We start from the raw sequence: 26,530 nt of genomic DNA on the forward strand, positions 1-26,530 counted from the left end.
TCCTTTTCTAGGGCATTTTAAGCACTTTTCCTGTAATCTAAATGACTGTAATAAACATGAATATGGAATGAAACCACTAAACAATCATGTATCCGGTTAAAAGAAGATCATTACCCCTTAGACAATTGCAAGGAAGAGGAGAAATGCGCTTTCTCTAGTGATTGAAGTGAATAAAAAAAGTGGAGCTTCCCATGACTAAACAGAAGGATCAATTTTGGCCTAGTGGAAAGTCTTGATTAATAAAATTCGTCCCATCCAAGTAAAATGTCAATTTTAGCTAGGGTCGAAATTGGGTTACTGTAGGAGGGAAAAGTTCGAAGACGACCTAGATTATAAAGCGTGTCAAAACCTACGCCAGTGTTTTTAGCTCTTGTCTTTCTTGCATACGGATGTGTTCCCGTTTATACTTCTTTAAGTTGTGAGCGGGTTTTTCCTTCTTTGATCGTTATTTCAAACACTCCGGCAAAAAGAAGTGAACGTTTTTCCGAAACGATATGGACGTTTCTGTGGGATAGTTTTGTTTGGTGTCTTACTTGTAAATGATCATCGGATGATTAACGGACTATGAGGTGAGTAGTCTTTATTCATGTATTGTAATAAATATTTACAATTTATTGTAATCATTTTTTGCGTCGATGAGAATTTATTTATTGGAATTTAAAAACATGTTTTGTCGATGCTTTTAAGAAACTTTTTACGCGATTTAGGTCTAAACTGCTATTTCATTTGTCGTTCTGTTTTAAAACGGGAAAGAAAATGGATTGCAAATTGTCTGCCAATAAATGATTATTTCTATGCATATATTTTTATTGTTGTTTGTAGAATAATTTCAATAGGCGATATTTGTTCTTAAAAGGATATTTCTTAAACAAGAGGAAATAACACAGAAATTTGATAATACGAATATTTAATTTCGTAGCACTTTATCTCTGTTCTTAATATAACACTATCAAGATATATATTTTTTAATCGCTTGGCTTATAAATTTTCTTAATTTCCTAATTAGATGACACGTCCTATTTAGGATATTTACTGCTATTTTAATTAGCATGAAAATATAAGGGGTATTTGATAAACTGAAGGGCTTCTAAGTAATTTTTGCATTTTCAATTCTTAATATTGTTATTTAATTCCAGATTTAACATTAAAAATTCAGTAATGAGAAGCGCGAGCCAGATTCGTCATTGTATACGAAAGGGTTAATAAACTTTCCACTTGCATAAAATAAAAACATATTTCCCTTTTTCATTTATTTCATTGATTCAGAGGAATAATACTTAGATTTTCAATTACACAAAAGTGAAGCTTTATCTTTGTTTAGTCATTAAATGTTTTCTTTTATCAAATTGGGATATTTTGGAACGCAGGAAAAAAAGAATGAGAGCAATTCTTGAAAAATATTACTTTAATTCTCTGATATTATACGTGCATTTATAAAACATATTTTGATAACTTAATCGGAATTATTGTTTTGATACGAAGCGATACTATTTACAGATGAAATATTTTAACAACAATAAATCTCATCTCATCGTGCTTGTTCCCAGTGAATCCTCTCCTTTGTACGCTTGGAGGTCATTGGTCTTTATAATCACTTAATTTGAATTTAATACCAGCATCAAAGTGTTATGGATAGAGAAAGTAAACAGGCTTGGGTTGTACCATGCTTTTCACAAATTCGCTCAGTATGATTGATAGTACTAATTAATGAGTACACAGTTGCCATAGTTACTATTAGAAGGAGCATATAGGAAGTTTACTTTCTGATTTAAAGAGGATGGACATCTGAGTTATTGACTGTAAACTTCCTGTTCTTATTTTCCAGGCATTTCTTGACGTTTATGTTCTTTTATATGAACATGGTTTAACACAGTCTTTCTTTTTTAAAAAAAAGTCTAGTAATTTTTTATATTGAGTATTCATTTTTCCTTATCTAGCGGTTTTATTTCAGTACATTTTTTGTTGATATTATGTGGTGAGTATCGATTAATCATGTTCTTTAGTTAGTATTAGACAATAATTTTTGGGATTAATATTAATGAGCAATTGCATACATATAGATTCTTAGTGTTTTTAGGGACTTCCAGATTTAAAGTATCCGTCTTTTAGTGCTTAGAGCAATTGGAAAGGCGCATGTACATGAAATCTCTTTTGAGTTAAATTTAGCAGTTTTAAAATTTGCTGTTCAAAGTGACTATTTTCAAAATAAAAATTGATCATTTTTCAAATGATAATGGAAACATGTTGACTAAATCATAAAGAATGTAAGTTAGTATAAGATAGTTTTGAAATAAAACTCAATGAGAGTTATTTTATGTTGAATTTTTATTTTATTTTATTAATTTAACCCGACACTTTATTTATAGAAGAGACTTTTAGAATAATTACTTTCTGTCTTCTGTCGTTTTGTGAGCTGGAATATTTTTTAGTTGTTTCCTTGTTTAAGTTTAACTGTTTTTATCAATATTTTGAATCCCTGTGAGAGCAACGATTCTCGTCAGTTAAAACTACCTTCAGATGTCGAAAATGTAGGTTGGCAACCTATTCTTGAAATTTATTTTTGGATGAATAAGAGAGCTTTTGATAGGCGGATAAATTGATTGCTCGCCATATCCACACACGCGATTATCTTTTATAGAAATGAGAATAATCTTCTTCCAGAAAACATGTAATGCTCTCTAGTCACTATCTCCTAATTACTTATTTACGTTACTGAAAAGAAGTACACCTCAGGATTGGTCATCGGAGTTTGTGAAACCTTAAGTAATGAAATACTCATATTCATATTTGGAATACTGTTTTATTTATTTGTAACCGTGATGAAAGAAAAAGAAATTTCAAATGAAAATTTCGCCTCAAATGCCATGCTGTACCTTTATAGTCATCATCACCTTTAAATTACTCTCTGGTTTCTTTATTTAACTTTTCAATTTACTAAACAAAGTTGTACTGCATATTCTCATTTATTTGATAATTTGTTTAAAACTGAGCAGAATTTATCGACAGTGATTTCAATAGTAAATCAGTTTGATCGCGAATTAGGTGATTTCTCTCGCAATTTCATAAGTTTCAAATAAAAGAAATATTGAATGAAATGAGAATAATCAATATTTTTAAGTAAGTGCATCGATTACAAAGAGAAACTTTGCGCATATTTTTTTAATATCCTGCTCCGCTTTATTGGTTTCTGTATATTTTATATAAGCTGCCAGAGCGTAACTGTTAAATGAGGTATATGCTTCCTTTTTCGTTTAAAAAATTTGAAGATTCCTCAGTATTTCCTAATTTCTCTAAAACAATATTTTAAAATATAACACTACATTAGCATCAACATATTAGAAGTAGTAAACTTCCTTTCCTTTTTATATCTTATGTTATAAGATGTTTTTTACCGGAAAATCTGTTGGAAACTTAAGTTGCCAATAAACGTTTCTTTCGGAAGTAATATTTATTTAATAAATATTACTGCTTGTTCTATAGCAGTAACATTTATTAAATTTGTTTTGTCTTACTATTTGTTGCATAGAGATGACAGTCAAGAATGTTCTCAAAATCACTTTTGGTATTACCGAAGTTGAGCTAATGCAATTCATTTTTAAATATAATAGAAAAGTTTTTATTTTTTATTTTTTACAGAAGTTATCCGATCTGACGATGAACCGTGAGAAAAATATGATTATAATTTTATATTCATTGGCTCAATTTAATTTCTCATGACTGAATTTAGTTTTTCCATATCCTTTAGTTACCTTATGATATTAATTTTTGTATTTAATTTTATAAACCACCCATTTATTTTCCTGAAGAAATTATATCTTTGTCAGATAGAATGCAAAATTCAGATGCTTTCCTAGAAAGATTATATTTAAATTAGTAAATATTAAGATACAAAACTGCTAATTTTTCAATCAACAAAAAAGCAATTTTACTGGTCCATCTTCTATAAGAAAAGAAACTTTGCTAAATTTTCTAAAATGAAAGAATTCATTTTTAATTTTTTTCATCCAATTTTTTAATTAAATGCTTTTTTATTCGCTCGAACTTCCATAGTGTGAACACTATTCTTTTCGGTTTATCTTTTTTCTAAGAGTTTGTAGAGATTGTAACATAATTTTTCCTTCCGATTTTACTGAACTATATACCATAACATGAGCAATAATTCATGCCAAATTTTCTTTCAATAGCTTTTTCTACTTTACTCTTTCTCTACTATTGATGAAATAAGGGCAGGTTTTAAAATCACAGAAGAATGATGATCCAGTTATCAAAGGGTAAATGAACTGCTAGTTTCATTCAAATTTTTATTACGAGTTGGAGTGTGTGTGTCCTTTTCCTGTTCTCAGTTCGTAATCCTTCTATATTAGAAGGATGTTTAAAACTGCTTTTTGATAAAGTTAAGTTAAAATCGATTAAAAAAAACCGATCCTATTATTGCTGACTATTTAGATCTAAATCTCCAGGAACTTCAAAATTCGCAAAAATTATTTAGTGGATGATCTTAGCTTAAAACTGTTCTTTTGATTATTTTCTTGACATACTATTTTTAAGCTACGTTAGATATTCAAGATTCCTCTAATGCATTCTTTGGATGCTCTTAACTTAAAATTGCTCTTTTGATTATTTTCTTGACATACTATTTTTAAGCTACGTTAGATATTCAAGATTCCTCTAATGCATTCTTTGGATGCTCTTAACTTAAAATTGCTCTTTTGATTATTTTCTTGACATACTATTTTTAAGCTACGTTAGATATTCAAGATTCCTCTAATGCATTCTTTGGATGCTCTTAACTTAAAATTGCTCTTTTGATTATTTTCTTGACATACTATTTTTAAGCTACGTTAGATATTCAAGATTCTCTAAGGCATTCATTTTACGCAAGCACAGTCTTGGATTACGATAAGGAACTATTTCAATTAAATTTTTTTTGTTTCCTCTAATGTATTACAGTATCAATAACATCATCCTCCAATTAAAATTCAATTACTTTCAAATCCTTGAAGGACTCTTTTGACAAGTTTTTGTGGAAAAGAGAATATACCGCTGAATTCCATCTTAAAAATTAAGTATTTACAGAACAAAAATTTACATAAAATAACACTGATGATAAACATTTAATCAATATCAAAATTAAATGGATGGCATTTATTTTTTAACATTACGTCAGGGCAAATACATTTTATTGAAGTAATGTGTGTTTTCGTTCAAAAATCAGATTTTTCGAGATAAGAGCAGTTTTTTTACAGGGGTCTGTTTTTCTTTTTGAAACATGTTGCTTATTTTTACTTCGGATTTTTTGCTCTTTTTGCTGTCACTGATCTGAATCTCTTAATGATGCAATTAGAACCATCAGTCTCTTCATTACAATAAATTAATAACTACCATCAATTTTCTCTTCTTGTCGTGAACTTCGAGAAAGCAGGAACTTTTGAGGTCAGACAAGTTATTACTTTTTTTTTCTTTCTCTTTTTTTGATGAGTCACGTTCGAAATTTAGACAGGTTAGCAAAAGGGCGAGTCTCTGTTTTCTCTTTGACCTTCTCTTCACGGAATGAATTCCAAGTAAAAGTTTCTAGGTGATGACATCTTTCCAACAGTGGGGATTGCACAGAGTCTGACACTCTAAAACAGGATGTAAAGAAAAGTTTCCCGAAGTAGATCACGTTCAATAAACTTTCTTTACCTTTTAGTCATTATTTCTTAACGGGTTTCGTTAAAAAAGTAGTATATACTTTCGGGAGTTTGTTCCTGCAATTTATAAAATTCTAAACGTAATATCTAAATATGTGGGCAAGCTATAATCTATGCAAATCGAGTTTTGATTTCGTATTGAGTATATACCACTTACTGAATTGGGTTCTGATGAATTATTTGCAGTCCAATGCTGAATAAAATGCGGAAACATATTCATGGCTTATTTTTCTGAAGAAAGACTAAGAATGTTTATAGCATACCTGTTGAGGATTAGATTCATTTATAAATACTGTATCTATATTAAAAGTAATCTTAAACTGCGAATTTGAGTAAACGCAACCAAAAGTATTTGAATATTTATGTAAAAACAAAAATCTCTACTTTTAATTAGTACACTAAATTTGAATTTTATGGCGCTTCGCTTAAAAAAATAATTTTTTTTTCATTACTATACAAGTATATCATGATATACTAAAAAGTATTATCACCTACTAAAACAATCATCTATATATGAAATTCAAATGATCTTTACCATAATAAAGATTCTTTCATGTTGTGAAAAATTGAATAAACGAATTCATATAAAAATTATGCTTACATATTCATTATATTTTTAATTATATTGGAAAACATAATAAACAAGATAAAATGCAGTTGAATTTATTCAAATTTCAACCAATTACTAAAATACATGAAAACTATTAAGACTTAAATGACAAAATATTTCACTCAAAATATTTTTCAAAACTAAACATCATGTAGCTTCTGTACTTGTTTCAATGCTTGAGATGTTGTATTACTTTTTAAAGTATTCAGTAATTTATTTATATGAATGAATGAATAAATAAATAATAACAATGACTAAATATAAGGTACAGTACATTTCTATCTTCAAGGAAGAAAATTCAATAAATAAATAAATAAATAGTAACAATAACTAAATATAAGGTACAGTACATTTCTATCTTCATGGCAGAAAATTCAAAAAATGGAATGCACTAGAAACTTTCTCTAAAAAGACACGGAAGAAAAACATTAAGTACACACCATAAACTAAATCGGTGAATATTTGACCTACGTTTGAAAGATTTATCACTGAATTCACGCTTAGCTTCTCTCGCGATTAAGGTGGTTCGATTCGAAACAATGGATGGAGATTCGCTTGAATAAGATCTTTTAACTTCAAATAATGATAGGTCTCCTTCATATTGAACAGTCGATAAGAATGAATCATATTCTTTTTAACTCAGCTAATTCAGGTTGCTGTTTCCTGCCCAATTTTCCATACAATATAAATGTAAATAGCATTGGCAAATAATTGCGCTATGGCAAACGCAGTGAACTTTGTTATGAAATGGGAAGATTTTATTAATTAAAGTCTTCAACAAATGAGGCCTTATTTATTTTTATTTCTCAATATGTCAGGAAAATGTAGGTAATTGGTGAACTAAAAATCAAGATGCCGCTGTAGTTACTGTTTTTCTTCGAAGACTGGTCTAAATCACCTTTACAGCTTTACAAAGTAAAGATTATAGTACTCTTTATTTAAAGGAATTTTGAAGGAGCAAAATATGAATATAATTTTTAATTTAAAATAAACTGTTAAAGATAAAAAAAATTCATAATTCTGTGAATAACATATCGATTCATTTTTTCCAGTATATCCCTCTATTATGGCGTGTTGCAAAGTAGTTTGATATCGGTTTGAAGTAGATCTGAATCAACTTTACAGCTTTAAAAAGTAAAGATTATAGTACTCATTATTTAAAGAAATTTCAAAGGAACAAAATGGGAAATATCATTTTTACTTTAAAACAAATTGTTAAAGATAAAAAAAAATTCATAATTCTGTGAAATGCACATCAATTAACTTTTTCCAGTATATTCCTCTATTGCGTATTGCAAAGTAATCATAATCATATAGAAAAAAATCAAATATATAGTTTTGGTTATAAAAAATGAAAACGATACTGCTTGCTTTCATTTTCAGATATGCATTTAATGATGCGTTCAGTAATTTAGTCTATCCATAAAGTCAATGAACCGAAGTTCGGATTCGTATTAATATTTCTTTTCTTTAAAACACTGAGAAATATTTCCTTGTACGGTATATTTCTCCCCTTGTTTTAATTGACCGTTAAAGAAAATATATGATAAAGAAGAAGAAAATTGGGAATTTTTGAGAAACGGAATGACTGTCAATGCTCCTACTTTTCAATTAAGAGTTTAAGAAATTGTTACGATGTTGATATAAATTTGACATTAAGCGCTTGAAAAGTATCTTTCAAAAAGAAAAATGTTCATTACCTGTTAGTATAGTTTTAGGCATAAATGGTGATGCAAGAATTTTTTTATAAACATTTAATAGCATGATCAGCCAGAAATGAAATCAAATTTTATTGTAGTATGTTCTTTTAGAATAGATTACGGATGCCTATTTTTGAAGGATTCAAATGAATGGATGAACATCAATAAACTTCTAAAAGCTGGAGTGTCTAAATTATTTTATTGCAATTCTTCAAGAAAAAGTCACAAATTCTCTTAGAAATAAAGTAGTCATGAAATAAAAAAATGAAAAAAAAAAAAGATTGAAAGATTAATTCCTGAAAATGAATAAATAAATAAATAAAATAAAATAAAATAAAAATAACATGAGAAAAGAAAGGCACTTCAACTGTATATTTATGATTAAGAGAACAGTTGAAAGTTTAATTTTTATAATACTGAAGCATTGAAGGAATCCATGCACGAAGGAATTTGTTTTTATCACTACAATTTTATTTTTCGATCATAAAAATGGAAATAAAAGGCTTGATCAAATTCCTGCTCGAATTCGCAATTCACTGTCATAAATATTTTGAATTTTTCTCTCTTATTTTCTCTCTTGCTGTTTTAATGAGAAATGCTTCAAAATAGGTTTAATATTTCTTTTCTGAATGTCAGCAATTATTAAGAAGTAATTGCTTAAGGTATGAATGCATTATTACAGCCGACAATATTTTTAGCACGTAGTTGCAGGCATAGTTTGATGCCTAAAAGAAACGAGAAAGTAGAGTCGACCGAAAGATGTTATGAATTTCTCTTTTGAAATGCTGCAACTGTTCTTGTCATTCTCATTATACTGAGACCTTTTTTACTAATAGATATGTTTATTCGGATTTTGGATCATTTTGGACATACTTCAAATGTGTTTGTATTATTTCCGCAAATAAAAATGCATTTTCATTACGATAAATTTTTATTTATTATAGATGAATAAATTTTTCTATTATAAAATCCAGTGTATACAATAAATATCAAAAGATAAAAGTATTATGAAAATACCTGAGACAGCCTTATCAAACGGTCACTGAATAAAAATTGCTATAATGGCATAACAGTTTAATTATATTAATGTCCCGTTTTTAAGACAACATTAGGGCCATTTTGGGACGAATCTTGTAATTTTAAGCAGCTGTGAGATGACGAGGAGGACATCTCCGCGACATCTGATAGTTGGAGAGGAAACTTCCGGAGCACACCAAAGGAAAGACATTTGGCCTTGGCGAATTTAATGTGCAACATACCCGCTTACGGTGGAATCTCGAGCATAGAAGTCGAGACCTTACCACCAGGCCATTCCAGCCTGTGACATAACAGTAGGAGAATGGATGCCTAGGAGAATGGGTTTTTGAAATCGATTGAAACATATTAGTTTGATTTTTTTTAAACAAAATAAATGATGGAAGGCGTAAGGGGGCGAAAATTAATAGTTTTCTATTCCACTAAATTGCTGCATTAAAATTCCGAGTGAGACAAGTGAGTTTCATTTAATTCGTAATTATTATATTTTAAACTGTTGATGCGCATAAAACATGGTAATTCTTTGAGTCTATAAGAAAGATATAGATTTTCTCCCAAATCAATTCATGGATCTGCGAAGCATTTTTTCGAAAATTATAAGAGTTTTAAAAATGAGGAAATGAGGTCCAGTTGAGTTGAATTCAAAATGTTTCTTCAACAGAATCACCTGATATCCTCTGAAGAGATTCGAATTCATAAATCGCCCTTTCACAACTTTCAATTATACTGATCCTTATTTATATTAATCATAGATTTTAAGTTGCATTAATATTAAAATTTATTATATTTCCATCGTATGCTAGATAATTATATAAATGAATCATTTTGTCTTCAAGGCGATACATTACAGTTTCTATGAGACTATTGATTTTAACTGGAACTTTGGCACTATTCATTTTGATTCATAAGAATTTTGTTCCTTTTTGAACTCTTTACAGAGTACCGTTATTTCGCAAACATATTCTTAATATTATCCTTTCGAAAAATAAGGTGGCCTTCAATTTTCTCAGATATTTCGACTGTTCATATGCAATGCTTCCACCATCAAAAAATTTCCTTCTGTAATTAATTGAATTATCACTCATTAATGAGGTTTTTAAATCTAAATGACTTAACACGCTAATGTAAATTTTTATACCCTATGCGATATCATAATTTGAGACGATACTAATATATATTATACTATATAAACTGGAATATTTAGCTTAACTGGAGTGGACGAGAGTTTTAAGGAAGGTAATAATATAGTTTTTTTTTTAATTTTAAAGTAGTTAAAATTTTGATTGAGTTTTTTCTAATTATTAAAGAGTATTTAAATGTTTATAAAATAAATTTTATTAAATTGAAGAGATTTGAGGAAATATTAGAGGAAGATATACTTCTGTGGATTTCGTAATACTTCGAAATTGAAACAAAAACCCCATTTTTGAATCTGTGTATTCGGAAATGGCGTTTTAATACTTTCTTAATAATAATTTATCAATTGATGAATGTTCATAAAATTCAACATTCATTATAATGCATTAAAACAGCAAAAAAGTTAACATTTACCGGAAAAGGTAAAAATGGAAGCAAGGAAGAATTTAATGTAAGCCTTTCCTCTCTCAACAGCACATATAAAGATGAATGAAACAAACAAACAAACAAAAAAATGAAAATAGACAAAGTTATTAATGGCTGTAACTATTATATATTCAATCGAAAAAGTAATAATTTTTTTTTTCTTTTCTTAAAAAAAATTACAATATATTAGACATGTACTGCTTATTTAGAAATTTTATTTCACTGTGGCTATATTTAAAGTTGCTAAATTCTATTAAAAGAAATCCTACCATTATTCATAAAAACCACACATATTATGATGTAACAATCTTACATTCTATTCCTAACTCCAAGGGGCACTTTAAAAATGGGGATGGGAAGCTTCCAGCGTGATTCTTGTTGTGAAGTGGATACAGAAATGCTATAGGGTTGGATATCCCCTACCTATGGCGAGACGTGCCTTGTACGGGAAGGATTGTACCTTGACTGATGATGGCCCTTATGACTCAACCTAGTTTCTCCCAATTCTTTCGCGGTGTTTCTGTTTTTAAAAATTTTCTGCATTCTTTCGAGGCTGAGTACTGTACTACCTAATTTCCTTCAAAATATTCGCTTTTGGCTGCTACTCATTTCTTCCAACGACTCTGCTTCTGTCGCGTCTTTTAAAATGACGTGTAATTGGTCCTTCGCATTCTGTATGATGCCTTTTCACAGCTGAAATCTTTCAGCGTGAGTATGAGCTTGAAATCACATGGAAACATGAGGAGGGGATATTGAATCTCACGAAGCTCATGTATGTTGTGTTCGGCCAAAAAACTCTGCATCAAATGTGAAGAATGGACGGGTACATTTTCGTGATGGAGCTGCCAATTGGTTTTAGACCCATTGAGTGTCAAAGTGTCGTAAAGGTTATGTAGAACCAATTGAAAACACTTCTTAGTGATGCTTGTACCCTGTAATGCGTACTCATGACGAATTAGGCCACAGGAATCAAAGATCATCATCATGATTTTGACATTGCAGAGGACCTGCTTTTCTTTTTCCGACATTGTGTATATTAGATGCTCCTGTTATGATGATGGTAACGTGGGTCGTTTCGATAAATCCTGAACTCATAACCAGTGATGACAGCGATGAGTAAATTGGAACCACATCCGACTGACTTCAGCATGTCTAAAAGTAGTTGTTCTTAATTGATTGTTCGCAACATCACCATGAATTTCGTTCAGCTTCTTCTAAAAACCCAAATCTTCAATCAAAATTTAAATAACGGATGCAACATTGACATGCGCCTTGTGAACAAGTTCTCTAATTGTGATTTGATTCAATAATTGTGACGCCTTCATCAACAGGGTCCTCACTTGGTTTATGGCGATTTCATGCCTAAATGCTTTGGGTATTCCAGAACGTTTTTTATTTTTTCATACGGCCATTTTTTGATGCGGTTGTACCTTAACTGAGTATTGCACATTGCCTTTTCTTCGAAGGCCTGTTAAATCTTGCGGATCACCTCTTTTAAACACTTTCTTCTATACCATCTTCGATACATTAGTTCGTTAGTCTATTCTACATAAATTTGCGCCGGTGTCCTGGCATAGGGGTAGCGCGTCTTCCCCGTGACCTGGGCGTCCTGGGTTCGAGTCCCGGTTCGAGCATGGTTGTTCTTCATCTGTTCTATCTGTGAGATGTGTGAATGTGCCCCCCCTCCCCTGTAAAAAGGGGTTGTGCAAGCGAATGTGATGCGTGAGTAGCAAAGACGTACTCTTGGCCCTGATTGGCGCTACTAAAACAAGAGACGCTCCCTTGTCTTAAATCGCTGACTTCGTCACTGAGCTTGTCCATGGCAAGTGCCATAATAAACAACAACAACAACAACATAAATTTGCTTAATTCTATCCTTTAAATCCGAAGTCAACCCTTTGCACTCGGATGTCTTCTCTTATGCTCCATTCAAGCATGATTTTGACATTTCATTTATTTATTTTTTAATTCTGATTGTTGAAAATACTTTCAGAGTGGTAAGAAAATATAAATTAATTTTTCAGAAAAATGCAACTTAAAACAATGATATATACTTATTATTCGGAGCAATAAACAAGCCATTATATTAGGTGAATAATCAAAAATCGAATTACTTTACTTTTTGAAGGGGTAATTAACTTTTGAAAAGGGTTAATTCGAAGTACAATGGACTGAGGGCTTAGTTATTTACTTTTTAAGATAAATTAAGTTTTTTTTTTCTTTTTTTTTTACTGATCCTTATTTTAAAAATAAGCTTAAATTTCATACTTTATTTAAATTTAGAAATAAATCACAAATACTAATTTAATTGTATTTCATATTAAGGTAGTCAAAATGTAATATTTTTTAAAGTGTCATTTAAATTATGTTTATATTTTTGTTTTGTAATATGACTACTATTTTTTCTGAAGATATTCAAAAGAATACAAAGAGCGTAGCTCCGATAGCAAGCAGTAGTTATCAGCTAAAGGCAGAAATTAAAAATCTTTACTGATTATTTAAAATTAATATGAAAAGAAAAAAAAAATTGAAAAATTGAGGGTAAAATAATTCGGTAAATAAAGATTTAAATTACTCAAACTTATACCCTTTTCATCTATTTTAACATAACTAAAAATAGAAATAAATACTGACAAGTTTACTATGGAGTTTGTGAACTAAGCTAAGGTTGAAATAGTAAAAGCAATTTTATTATTGCCATTCATACCTCAGTATCAGGGATGTGATTTAGAGAAGCAGACGGAACTCCATTGTTATTATCTAAAGATAGGTAAACGTTTCCAGAAGTTGCTAGACAATGTACTTGCATATTTTTTGAGGTTGCTTATTATATGAACTGATGCACAGACGGATAAGGTTTGAAGAAACAAATGTTAGAACCGAAATTTTACATTCTTTTTAGTATCTTACACTTGTTCAACCGTTTTCTTTTGTGTAATCTATATCACTGAAATTTAAATAGATGTGAGATATATCCCGATGCATATGACTTAATAAAGGATTTTTCTTTTAAAACATAACCGATTAAGAGAAAATACGACTACTATTATTTTTGAATAAGTACCTACTACACGAAATGAAAGGTCTTCATATAATCATAGGTTGCAGGTTATGCGTTTTGTTAGGGTGAGATATTGCCATCTACACCATTCGATCTCGTCATTATATCTTGGGACAGTTATATGAGAAATCGTTAAAAAAAAAAATCCAACATTTTAAAAGAACTAATTCAAGGGGGAAAAAAATAGGGTAATCAGAAAGCGACATGGTATCTGATCCCTTAAGGACAACTTATGCTTAGCAACTAGCTTTTCATCTTTGCTTGAGGCCGCGGTGGCCTGGTGGTAAGATCTCCGCTTGTGAGCCGTAGGTTCGAGACCCGATTCCACCGAAGAACCGTCGTGCAAGGGGGTCTGTTGCATGTTAAATCCGTCATGCCAAACGTCCTCCCGCTGCTGTGGAGAGGGGTTGCCAGCTCAGGTGTCGTCCCCGTCATCTGACCGCGGTTTAAAAGGACGAGGTCCGTCCTAAAATAGCCCTAGTGTTACTTTACAACGGGACGTTAATATAACTAAACTAAGCTAATCATCTTTTTCTTATGGACTACAACAAGAAATGAAAAATCTAGATCAAATGTATAATAAATGATCAGGGATCATCAATGGACTAACAATACTAATATGCATAATCGCCAAAATATTTCTAAAAAAAAAACAGAAAATCTATCTTCCATCAAAGAGTTATACAACGAGGAGGTTATCAGTTCTATTGGGCCGCGGTGGCCTTGTGGTAAGGTCTCGGATACGGAACCGGAGGGTTTGAGATTCAAGACCCGATTCCACCGAAAAACCGTCGTGTAAGTGTATCTGGTGCACGTTTTATTCGTCGGGGCGAAATGTCCTCCCGCTGGTGTGGTGTGAAAATTTGGAGAGGGGGGCCAGCTTAGGTGTCATTCTCGTCATCTGACCGCGGTTCAAAATGTTAAGGTTCGCTCCAAAATAATCCTAGCGTTGCTTTAATATAATTAAACCAAACTATCGGTTCTATCGACTTAATAACTATATCGTCTCTAGTATGAATAATTTTGCAACTAAGTTGTAAAAATGTTTTGTCTGCAAAGCAAATGTTATGGAATTTTAAATTACAGGAGATATTAGTGATTTTTCTTAGATGTAAAAAGAGGATGAAGATAACATTTTGAGATTTCTATGTTATATTTTATTATTTATATTATATTTTATATTATATATTATTATATTTGTCATTTAATTTAAAAGCTTTGTGATGAGATCGCCAAATAAGTTTCGTCAATCATTCCGAGGATACCAAAAAAAAAAAAAAAGAATGTAAAATAAACAGCAATTAGCCTTTATTCAGAATGTTGTATATATCGTAAAAGAAATGACGCCATTGATGTGAATACTTTTTTTTTCTAAAAATTCTTTTTAAACATAATCCACGGATAACAGTCCTTTATGTTCGCCCTCCATTCAGTGTCTAGATAGGAAGTTACCGAATTGGTTTACCGATTAGTTTCAAAATTTGTACTTTAAGCAAGGATTTAGTTCGTGAAAGTCATTTTATTTAGTTCAACAGAAGTAGTGAATCCGGTAATCACATGCAGTAATACAAAATGAAATAACTGAGTTCATCCTGATTTTTTCCCCCAGAAATTGAGATGCTGTGTGTTCTTTGAAAAGATGGAAGCAATACGAATGGAAAAAGCAAATATGTAATATTGAAAGTGTCTATGTGAATTAGGTGCAAAAATTTTGAAAGGCAAATGTTGAGAGGAAAAAGTAAGAACTTGGATGAATTTAGCATTTTTTAAGTATCGAAATCTATGGGGAACTTCACATACGATATCAAAATATTTTCTTGATACTCTTACAGTTTGATCGATTTTCAACTGAGATATCTATGCTGTATTATTAACACAATGTGATTAAATTATCTGCACCATTTAGCTGTGTATAATTCCACTTATTAGCCTCAGTTAGTTCCGAAATTGACTGTGTAATTCATTTCGAATTTTAACCATTTCTGTCATTTGTAAACCTACCGATATAAAGCTGTGTTTTTGAATAATCTTTAAAAGCCTTTATAAGAATCAACTCATACTCCAATGTAATCGGATTCAAAACTGGAATGAGCCGTATGCTTCGTCTTCATTTCTTTACACTATATCATAATGCTGACTTTCTGAAAAAAGTGTTTCGGACTTGATCCATTTTAAATTTGTTTAGCATTAAAATAAAATATAATGCTGTGGTTTTATTTCATTTCAAAGTATCATAATAAATCTTAACAGTAAGCATCTACTTAATGACTGAAAGTAAAAGAATGAGTTTTTATAGTGAACTTAACTGTCACGATTTCGAAAGCAAAATTTATCAGCAATTTGCTTTTGTGAATTTTTTGCTCGAACTATCAAAATTATATGAAATTCATTAATCACTATCCCAACATTACAAAATCCATGGTTTATGAATTTACGCTGGATCCCATTTCGGAGCTTTAGGATAGTACCTCTCTTGTATCACTATGCAGACGTTGAAAAATTCATAGATTTGCGTTTGCGAAAGCAAAACATTTTCAGTAGGTATTACTTTTAAAAAAAATGTAAACACTTAAATCCTTGAAAAATGCAACTTACATTAGTACTATTAGCGTTATTTCAAAACCTTTCCAAGACAGATGAGAAAAACCTTGAAATTCTTTATTACAGAACAATTTTAATTAAATAAGTTTCAAAATCTTTTTTTTTCATCCAATAGTCATAAGCCACTTTGATGAATGCATTGAATAATTATTCTTTTGTTCATTTTGTGTAAACCCTTGCGCTCTGAATATTGAGAAAAAAAATAGGATCGTCGCAATGTTTAGAATTATTTCAATCATTAGCAAAGTAAAAATGTTTAATTAGTCTGCTGTGCTGATGCTAAGCTATAAAAAGTTCACTCAGATATTTTAATGAGGAAAAATTTCAAAACACAGGTGGAATTTCTAAACTAAGCAGAAGAGTAACGTATGCAATGAATTGGGAGTTCCTCTTTGTTTATTTCTTCCATTGCAAAATCCAAAATTTTCATTTAAATACTTCGCAATATTTTGAAGGAAGCCACAGGCAATTTAACGATTGAACTATTTTTTTTACTAAAGGGTTCTTTTTTAGAACTTAAGCCAACAACTTTCCTCTTTCTTATTTGTCAACGCCTTTATGTCTTCCTCAGAGATCAACAGGTACGAAGGATTTTCCTCATAATTTCTGTGTTAGGTATTCAGTTTAAATTTTTTGAATTCAGCGTAAAAACTTTGATGTGTGAACCGTTGATATTAGACTTTAAAAGTAATTGTAATAAAAAAAAAAAACCTCATGTAAATGTGATTAATTTTCGCTTTTTTATTTCAAATATTTTGTAGAAATATACCTGTTTTTTTTTTTTGTAATATTTTGATTCCTATTCTGCTAATCTGAAATGAGAATAATATTAGTATTTATAAAAAGGATTTTAACTCGAAAATATTTAAAGTATGAAATTTATAGAATTGATACTTCTTTTTAGCTATATTGATAACAATTACGGATTTTCATTTCTGATTTTAAAATGCCCCATTTCAATTGCCTACTTATTCAATATTTGGATTAAAATTTTTTGAAGAGAAGATAAATTAAACTAAAGCGAATTAAAAATGTCGATAAATTAATTAAATTGGGAATCGATAGACTTTTTCTGATATTTTCCTGTTTTCCGTCAGTAAATTGAAATATTGAAATCCCGCATAACAATATTTTCTAATGATCTACCAAAAAAAAAAAGACACCTTTTAAAATTCACTTGTAAACTAATTGGTTTGTGATACACTAGGCGAAACTCTCCGCAGCAGTTATTTTTATATTCCGTTTGTTTAAAATTTAGAATGGTTTCACTTCACTTCACTAATTACTTCTATAGTACAATTAATGATCTATTTCGAAGCGTTTACTTCCAAGTGTGTAATTAGGTCATGGTGGCCTGGTGGTAAGATCTCGGCATCGAAACCGGAGAGTTTCAAGTTCTAGACCCGAAAAACTGTCATGTAAACAGGTCTGGTACACGTAAAATCTGTTTGGGGACAAATGTCCTCTCACTGGTCAGATATGAAAGTTTGGAGGGGGGGGGGCTCAGGTGTCGTCCTTGACGCCTGACCGGGCTTTAAAATTACGAGGTCCGTTCTAAAAAAGCCCTAGTGTTGGTTCATATATATATATATATATATATAAACCGGGACATTTATATAACTAAACTAATCTATAGTACAATCAACGATCTGTCTCGAAGCTAAGTGAGGTTTTTTTGGGATGAATCTCGTAATTTTTAACCATAGTGAGATTGTGATGTCGTCCTCTCAGCTTGCAGGTTCAGCAACATTCCAGTGCGTCGATGATCGTTGTCGGAGTTATTGTACATTGAGCCCATACTTCCTCTGAAGTGAATCTTAATTCTCGTCTGATCTGAAAACTGAAATTTTACTTCTTGGTCGTCCAACAGGAACGATTGTTTTTTCTAACTCGGCGACAAATGAAGAGCTACTTTTCACGGTCGCATTTGCGATTTAGTTTAGTTATATTAACGTCCCATTTTAAAGCAACTCTAGAGCTATTTTGAGACGGACCTCGTCATTTTGAACCGCGGTCAGATGACAAGGACGACACTTCAGCTGGCACACGATTCTCCAAACTTCCACACTATACCAGTAGGAGGGCGTTTGGTACCGACGGATTTAACGTGCACCAGACCCGCTTACATGACGGTTCTTCGATGGAATAGGGCCTCGAACTTGAAGCCCTCCGGTTCCAAAGCCAACTACCGGGGCCTGTTCACATTGACGGATAAAAAAGGTCAATATCTAAAATAAAAGTTAAGAAACTTGAAGAAAATATAACAAACTATTCGATGATAGTATGATAGAAAGAGTATAAATTTTACCAAGGTTTGTTAATGAAGATAAAAGTTTTCCTGAATTCATCTAAATAAAATAAAAAAGTCTGCAAAATTAAATTTTTGAGTTCATGTTGAGTTATATCACTTCGCCGAAATTTGATTGAAGTTAATAAGGCATTGTTACGTGTAATATAAGACCATTAGCCAAGATCCTATTGATATAATAATCTGAAATTACTTTTTTAATTGTAGAAATTTTTTTCACCTTCTGCAAATTTGAAATAAAATATTTTCTTCTTACAGTCGCCTGTCATGCATTATTTCAACTTCACTCTTCCTTCTTCATCTAGTCCAAGGGCAAACGCATCAGGCCCCAGATGCAGCAGAAAACAGACAACGTAAGTAAACTGTATTTTTGAAATCTAATATTTCATTTTTAATATTACAATGGAGATTGAGTTTTTTTAATGTACAGCGGAACATTTAAAGAAGCATTTGCTTAGAGATTCGTGGCATTTTTAAAGTATTTCATATTTTGGAAAATTAGCTTTAGTCCAACGCAAATTTGCTTAACTCTATTTTTATCGATCCATATACGTTCCTTTACTAAAAATGTTACGAATCGATATGCGGAAATAAAGCGATATTTTACGGTATAATAATTAGGATCAATCGAAAAATTTTTTTTTTCATGCCGCTATGACGCAGAAAGGTAATGAATTGGGAGAAATATTATGCAGAAATATTAATAAAATTGATTTCTTTGGTTACCACATGGGGCTTAAAAACCATAACAAGTGGCGGAAATATGTTTTTTCATTAATTTTTCAAATTTTGAGGCCATTTAAAAATTTCAAATGTATTATAATTGTTTTAAAACTGAAGTGCATTTGTATAGTTACTTTCTATATTCTTACGATTCATATTATTCTAACGAATAACATTCTACCTTTGGAGCGTAGTTTTTCGATGCGCTATTAAAAACAAAGAAATTAAACGAATTTCACACATATATGTATATATATTGGCTTAAAGGAACTTTTGCTATTCATATACTTAGAAATATTGTAATTCATCGTCAAGATGATGAGTAGAGATTATGCAATTCATATATAAATTAAATACTGAAGTATTTTCATCTACTTTTGACTACTTTGCAAGAATAATATGAAACCGGAAATTATAAACCTATGTTGATGAAATAAACTTGATTACTCTTGAGACGTAAAGTACATAACAGCTAATGCTATATTAAGCAGATTTTTTTTTGATAAGTAATGAAAAACAGTCATTTGAGCTGTTTTTTAAGCACTTTACAGGAGCGAAGATCTCAGTCAATTTTATTAATTTTTTCCACAGTATTTATTTTACCATTTCGCCATTTTTTCTCTGTATAGTGACAGAAAAGAAATAGATTTTTCGGCAGATCTTAATGAGGAATAAAAGAATGAATTGGGTGAAATTCTTATATCGGAACATTTTAAAGGAAAATGAACTTCTTGATTAAGACACGATATTGCAGTCTCTTATACTATAAATGTTCTCGCTTCTTTCTATCTCGTACGTCACGCACTGCAAATGGATGCGTCGTTTTTTATTCTCACCTGTTTAAACTACGATAAGTTGCAAGAATTAACGAAGTAGTAAAGATACGATTTACAAATAATTTTAAGAATTTCAAGCTCAAGCAAAGATTATATTTTGAGAAAACTGAGATAAGAATTGTAACAGAAGGTGGCATATACCGTCTCATACAGTAGAAATAATAATAAGAAAAAATTCCTTAATATTATGAAATGAGATCTATTAACGATCTTTTTCCTGGAAAAATATAAAAGAAAAGATTTTTACATTTTTAATTGATTTCCAGTTTTAATATTTCCGGAAGGGACAGGGAGCTTCTAACCAGTTTTATCAAAATTTTATTTAGATTATTAACTTTTATCAAAATATTGAAATAAATCAAAGTGTTAAAAGGAAGTTGGACCGGATCAGGAAGAAAGATATGTCTTAATATTAATTTTCTTATTTTGTATAATTACACTTAATTCTACAAAGTTCTTTTGAAACAATTTTAGTAATTGCATTCTTCACTGAAGGAATTTAAAGACACATTTTCTGAAACATTATCATGCATAACTTGATTTGAGGCTTTGTTATTGATAATTCTTTTCAATATATCAGCGTTATAAATGTTTAGATTTTTAATTTAATTCTGTAGACAATTATTTGTATTTGAACTCAAATTTTAATATTTCCTTTCTGATGGCAAAAATAAAAGTAACGTCACCATTGAAATGTTGAATGTTACATCTCAGAGATTAATTTCCTGTTAAAAACTAAAAAATAGTCTTAACTCCCAAAAAAACTATTTTTACACAAATTTCTAAAATTTTATTTCATTTTTATTAAATAAATTCTGAATTTTTGCCATCATTTATAATCGTTGATTTTATATCCTTCAATGTGCTGTATAAGGATAAATTTTTGCTTCACTTATGATAATTGCTTTTTAAAAATTTAATTAGCAATATATTTTGAAGTCATTTTAGATGATGAGAGCTTCAAGAATGATGGAAATGTACAATTATCTTAAACATTTCGAATATCTTTTATTTTGAACCAGTTCAATTTAGCTTAAATTTAATTGATGAGAGATGAAAAAGAATTTTATTTCAAAGATTCGAAGTTCGGAAAATCTCGCTTCCGCATTGATTGCAAATCCCTCAGAGAAATCTCTTTTATCTTTTATAATCATCTATTAGATTTCAGCATTGTCTCCCAAGTGTTATTGTCTTTTCAATTCCAATAAGTTAACTCGAAGTCAAAAATAGATGGGAAGACTCAAAGCAAAAAAGATGGTAATTTTTTCCGCATCGATAACTTTGTTTTAAGGAACATCTTTTCTACTGAATGCATTTCATTGGTAGCCATGCAACTGCGCACTATTGTCTTCAATTGAATATTGAAATTCTGCAAGATTCACACGTATTGTCTTTAAGATGGGTTCTCAATAGGAGGTATTCCCTAGTGCTAGAGTTTTGTGATAGGGATTTTATATTTGATACCAGTTATCATTTTCTAAAATAATTTTTTCACATGAAGGTAAAATGAAACACTTTATTTCCAAATGAATGACATATTAATATTTAATTAATTCAAATATTAGTTTGAAATATATAAAATAAGAGTATTATTTTTCTTAATTTTTTGAAATTAGGGACATTTTAACAAATGGAAAATACTGCTTTTCTTTCGAAACTTAATGATATATACAAAACATATCTTTTGATAAATGAGCAGAAGAGGAATTACTTTGAAATCTTCGCTGTATTTTTACAATTGTTAACATCTAAAAGTTCTTGCTAAATTTATGTCTAGGAAGTGAGATACTCAAAAAAGAAAAGCAAGAAGCAGGAAAAAGAGGGTCGAAAATTATTCAGAATTTATATACCCTCAAAAAGTGATTTTCCCTAAATTTATTTTAAGTCGGTGTTTTTCACATGAAATTGCAGCTTAATATTGAAGATCTAAAACTGCAAAAATAAGACCCTGACAAGCATAGTAAATCCAAAATACCATGCAATTCAGAAGTTAAAATGAAGTTTTATTTTAAAATCATTTGAATTAATTGATTAAAAAAATGCGGATAAATTGAGGTCATTAAATATTATATAAATATAAACTAATGTCCAGAAATTCAGGTTCAAACACACTTTCAGCAATTATTCAAAGCAGCAATCGATTACAATTTAAAAAATGACGTCGTATATAAGTGAAAGGTACTACACTACTGTACCAATGACCAATATGTAAGGTTCTTAAAAATAATTAAAATATTAAAATAGAAAATTTTAGTCTTATAACATATCACCATTTGTAACAGAACTGCGAACTTACATATGAAGCCAATAATAAAATTATCATTGAAAATCTATTGAATGTGCAACATTCTCCCTTCTCAGGTGATTTACACTAATGCCGAGAAATAATGCTTTTGAAATCGTTTGTTCGTGACTATCCCAGAATGTTTAACTTCTGATATGCCAGTTGTTCGACACCTTTAGATATAATGTATACATGAAATGAATGTTTCGGGAAAATGAGATAAAGAATAAATAAAGATGAGATCTTAATTTCTACTATATTTCTTAGATTTCTACATTTTCTGAATTGATAGATCAGTTTAAATAATGTTTCGAGTAGCATTAACTCTAAAAAAATCCTACGTAATGTTAATTTTCTGCCATCTTTTGAAGTTCAGTGTTTGGTAGTAATGATTTCTTATTTGTAAAAGGATACCAGTTTTGTTAATCGCGAATAATTTGCAATCATTTCATTATATCAGATTCATAAATGAAAAAAATTAAGTACCTATTATAGATCAAGCATCCCTTCACCATTTCACTCAGAAAAACAACTTTACTTCACATTATATCTCAATGATCCAAATCCAAAAGGCACGTTGACCCTTTCTTCCGAAGTTCAGAGCGCTTTGGTGGTCTACGGGAGAAATGAAAACCTTGGGGCACAATTTCAGCGAGGCATTTATTTAACGACATTGAAAGAAAACACATATTGGACGCTTCAAAATTAGGAGGAACTGAATGCAAAAGAAAACAAGAGGGCGATAAAAAAGCGAACAAATAAACAAAACGTAAGAAAAACAAAATAAAATTCTGTTCTTACATTAATTGCAACGTAGAATTAATTAATGTATAATTATCAATAAATATAAATAAACACTACAGTATAATCATATATTTTCAGTGTATAAATCAGTACAAACTGCCCTCATTTACTTCACACACACAAAAAAAATCGACGTTGTAGAATTATAAATAACTAAATCAAAAAAAAACATAGTAGTATTTATACAATTATCACAGGCTGATAAAAGTTCAGTTTTCTCAATATCAAAAATAAAATATATCATCATACCTCAAAATCTTAATTGAAAAAGAAGGACAATAAATATTTACAAATTTAACAGAAGGGAGAAAGCAGAAACATTATAAAAAAAGAATCATTTTACAAAAAAAAAAAAAAAAAAAAAAAAGGGAAATTTGTGTAAATACTAAGGAAATAAAAGAATAAGGAACTATCAAAACAAACACGAACCAATTAAATAAAATATAAAAGTTCATCCATGTACGTTATATAAAAGGGGAAAAAAAAAGGCAGTGATGTTAATAACGTCGAGCAAAAAGATTTCTCAACAGGAGAACTCTGTAAATCATTAAGTAAACTCAAAAAATTGCAAAAACTCAAAGACATCCAACAGAGAAAGCAGGCAAATGCCAAAAAAGTGGGAACAAACAGGAAGACAAAAGAAAACCTAGATATCAACCTATCAGTCGGTCACTAACCTCCGGAGACACAACCATCGACTCTTTCAATTCAATAAGGAAATTTTGTTATTGAAAACACTGGCGAGTCATTTATATTTAAATTGGTCATAAATTTCTCTAAATGGCAATTTACTATATATTCCCAGGTAGAAAACAAAATGGTTTGAGTCACTAAAGCGACCGCAGATGCAATTTGGATTATTTAGAACATTAAAACAATAAAAATAAGACGGAAAAGGCCCATGATTAGTTAAATAATAAATTTAATGGAAACAAAAACTTTTAAATGAACGTAAGGAATAAATCCCCCCAGCACGCTCCGTGGAAAATGCAGTATTTCTGAATGTTTTTCAAGATATTTATTTTTCAAGATATTTATTTTCCAAGATATTTTATTAATAAATAGCTATTTTTATTGAAAAGGGACGATTAAAAAACTATTCGTTTCGATTTATTTAGAAAATCCTCTTAATGACGTTGTAATTTATTACTTTTGCATTTTAAATTGCCATACCTATACAATGTAAACTGAATCTGGTTTATGCAATTTAATTTTTAAAGTTCAATTTTAAGATATCAATAAAATATGAGTCCTAATTTCATAAAAATTCTAAAATGTCTTTAAATAAAAGACCTATTCATTTTCTATTAAGAAAAAGAGATTTGACATTTGTTATTAATGAAATTAATTATGTTAAATGGCAAAAGTAATAGAATTCGATGTCAAGAAAAAGAACAATTAAATGCGTATGATTGCTATTTCAGAATTTTTTTTAACACATCTAATTCTAGGCAGCATTCTCCGAAATCCTTGAATTGGAACGAAAGCAATTATCCATTTGAAAAGTTTTTGGAATTAGATAATGCCAGTACTCTCGAAGTTGTAAATTAAAGGCTGTTACAATGAATGTGAATGTCATAAAAGCAAATGCATATTCAAAGTGACCTTAATAAGCATTTGTAAAAAAATAGAGGTTTCTTTATCAATAGATTCTGATTTATTATCATTTGAAGTACTTATGAAAGATACGTCAATAGCTACTACTGCGAAACAAGGAAGTTAGATTCGATAACATTTTTATAAATTACTTGCTGGTACCCGGCGCGTTTGAGCTGCCGCAGAAGAAATAATTTTAGAAATATCGTTTGAAATTTCAAATAGCTATCTTGTTTAATGAGGAATAATAGAAAGAATGATATTTATTTTCTTGTCGACAGTGAATACATTCATTGGAATTGAATGATATATAAATGAGAAGTATAAATAATATTTTTTCTTTTTTTTTTTTACTTTCGAGATAATAATTGTATTATGCCTATAATCTTTGCGCAAGTGCAAGCAATAAGTTGGCAAGTAAGTAGGGTCTCGGCTTCAGAATCGGAGCGTTTCAGGTTCAAGACCCGATTACACCCAAGAACCGTCGTGTAAGCGGGTTTGGTGCATGTTAAATCTGTCGGGACCAAATGTCCTCCCTCTGGTGTAGTGTGGAATTTTGGAGAGAGGGATGCAAATTCAGATGCCGTTCTCGTTGTCTGACCGCAGTTGAAAATTGCAGGTCCATCCGAAATTAGCCTCACTGTTGCTTTAAAACGGGACGCTAATATAACTAAACTAAACTAAACCTTATCAACATGAGGACGTTTCGCCCATGACAACCAAATTAGGATGCGCTAGGTTCATATACATTCTGTATTTTCAATGGAACTGAGTTTAGAACATCAAAATAGTTGATGTCAAACATTCACACCCTGTCACCTCGGTCTTTTAAATGAGTATAAATAACAAAATTTTTAGGGAGGGCGGTGTAAGATAAGATAAAGGAATATGATGAGATAGTTGAGCTATTGATTCAAGTGCTGTTGCTATCAGGTTGACAGCATTTACACTAATAATAGAGGAGAAAAAAGAAAGTTCGTAATGATTTTCATTCGGCATTTTGGTTTGTGTAGAGGTTTCTTAAAGAAGTAGTATGGTTTCTCCAGAATAGTTTATTTACGTCTTTCCAGTTTGGCACAAAATGAAAGTCATTCGTTCTTGTTTGCTTATAACTTCACAGCAAAATTGTCATTTCAGTGATTATTTTAAATAATTTATAAGCTCTGTTGTTAAAAGCCTAACTAACAACGAGCATTAATCCCACTTTAACGCATCGGTGGAACAAGATTTTTATAGAACATGTCCGACCCAATTCCACTTTGCTAAGTAGTACTTTTTTCTTTGTAGATTAACGAGAACGGTTCAACCGTATAAAAGTAAGACTGATCTTGAGAAGTAGGATCCGGAATGGATGAAAATGCTATTTCTCCCCAAGTTTAAGAAAACTTAGTCGGGATGATGCTCCGAGTTTTTACTCTGACTTTTTATACTCGCAACTTACCGAGCGCTTGATTCAGTGCAGGTAGTGTAACTGATGGGCTCAACGCTCCTATACAGGGGAAAAGGAGAAGAAGATGACGAATCTATTTATCTGTGTTAAAGATTAGCTGCACCTTGTCCCACTCGGTAGAGCTTGGTGGAGATTTATTTTTGTACCGAAAAATATTTTAATTAATTAAAAACGTAACTTCACTTGTTCATTAATTATTTTTATAATGTCATGCAATAAAATGTTGATACTTTACAAAATTTTCCACTCATAGATAATGATTCTATAAA

At 30.4% G+C, this 26,530-nt stretch overlaps 1 protein-coding gene across 1 annotated transcript in view; it reads left to right on the forward strand.

Moving 5' to 3' along the window:
- Positions 1 to 272: 272 nt before the first annotated feature.
- LOC129960590 (proclotting enzyme-like) overlaps positions 273 to 26,530 on the forward strand; it is a 45,783-nt gene continuing 19,525 nt past the window's right edge. Inside the window, exons 1-2 of the mRNA XM_056074088.1 lie at positions 273 to 569; positions 18,827 to 18,921. Of these exons, the coding sequence (XP_055930063.1) occupies positions 565 to 569; positions 18,827 to 18,921 (100 nt within the window). The 5' untranslated portion in view covers positions 273 to 564. The remainder of the gene's footprint in view (positions 570 to 18,826; positions 18,922 to 26,530) is intronic.

Source organism: Argiope bruennichi, chromosome X2 (genome assembly GCF_947563725.1).
Source record: "Argiope bruennichi chromosome X2, qqArgBrue1.1, whole genome shotgun sequence".
Taxonomy (NCBI): domain Eukaryota; kingdom Metazoa; phylum Arthropoda; class Arachnida; order Araneae; family Araneidae; genus Argiope; species Argiope bruennichi.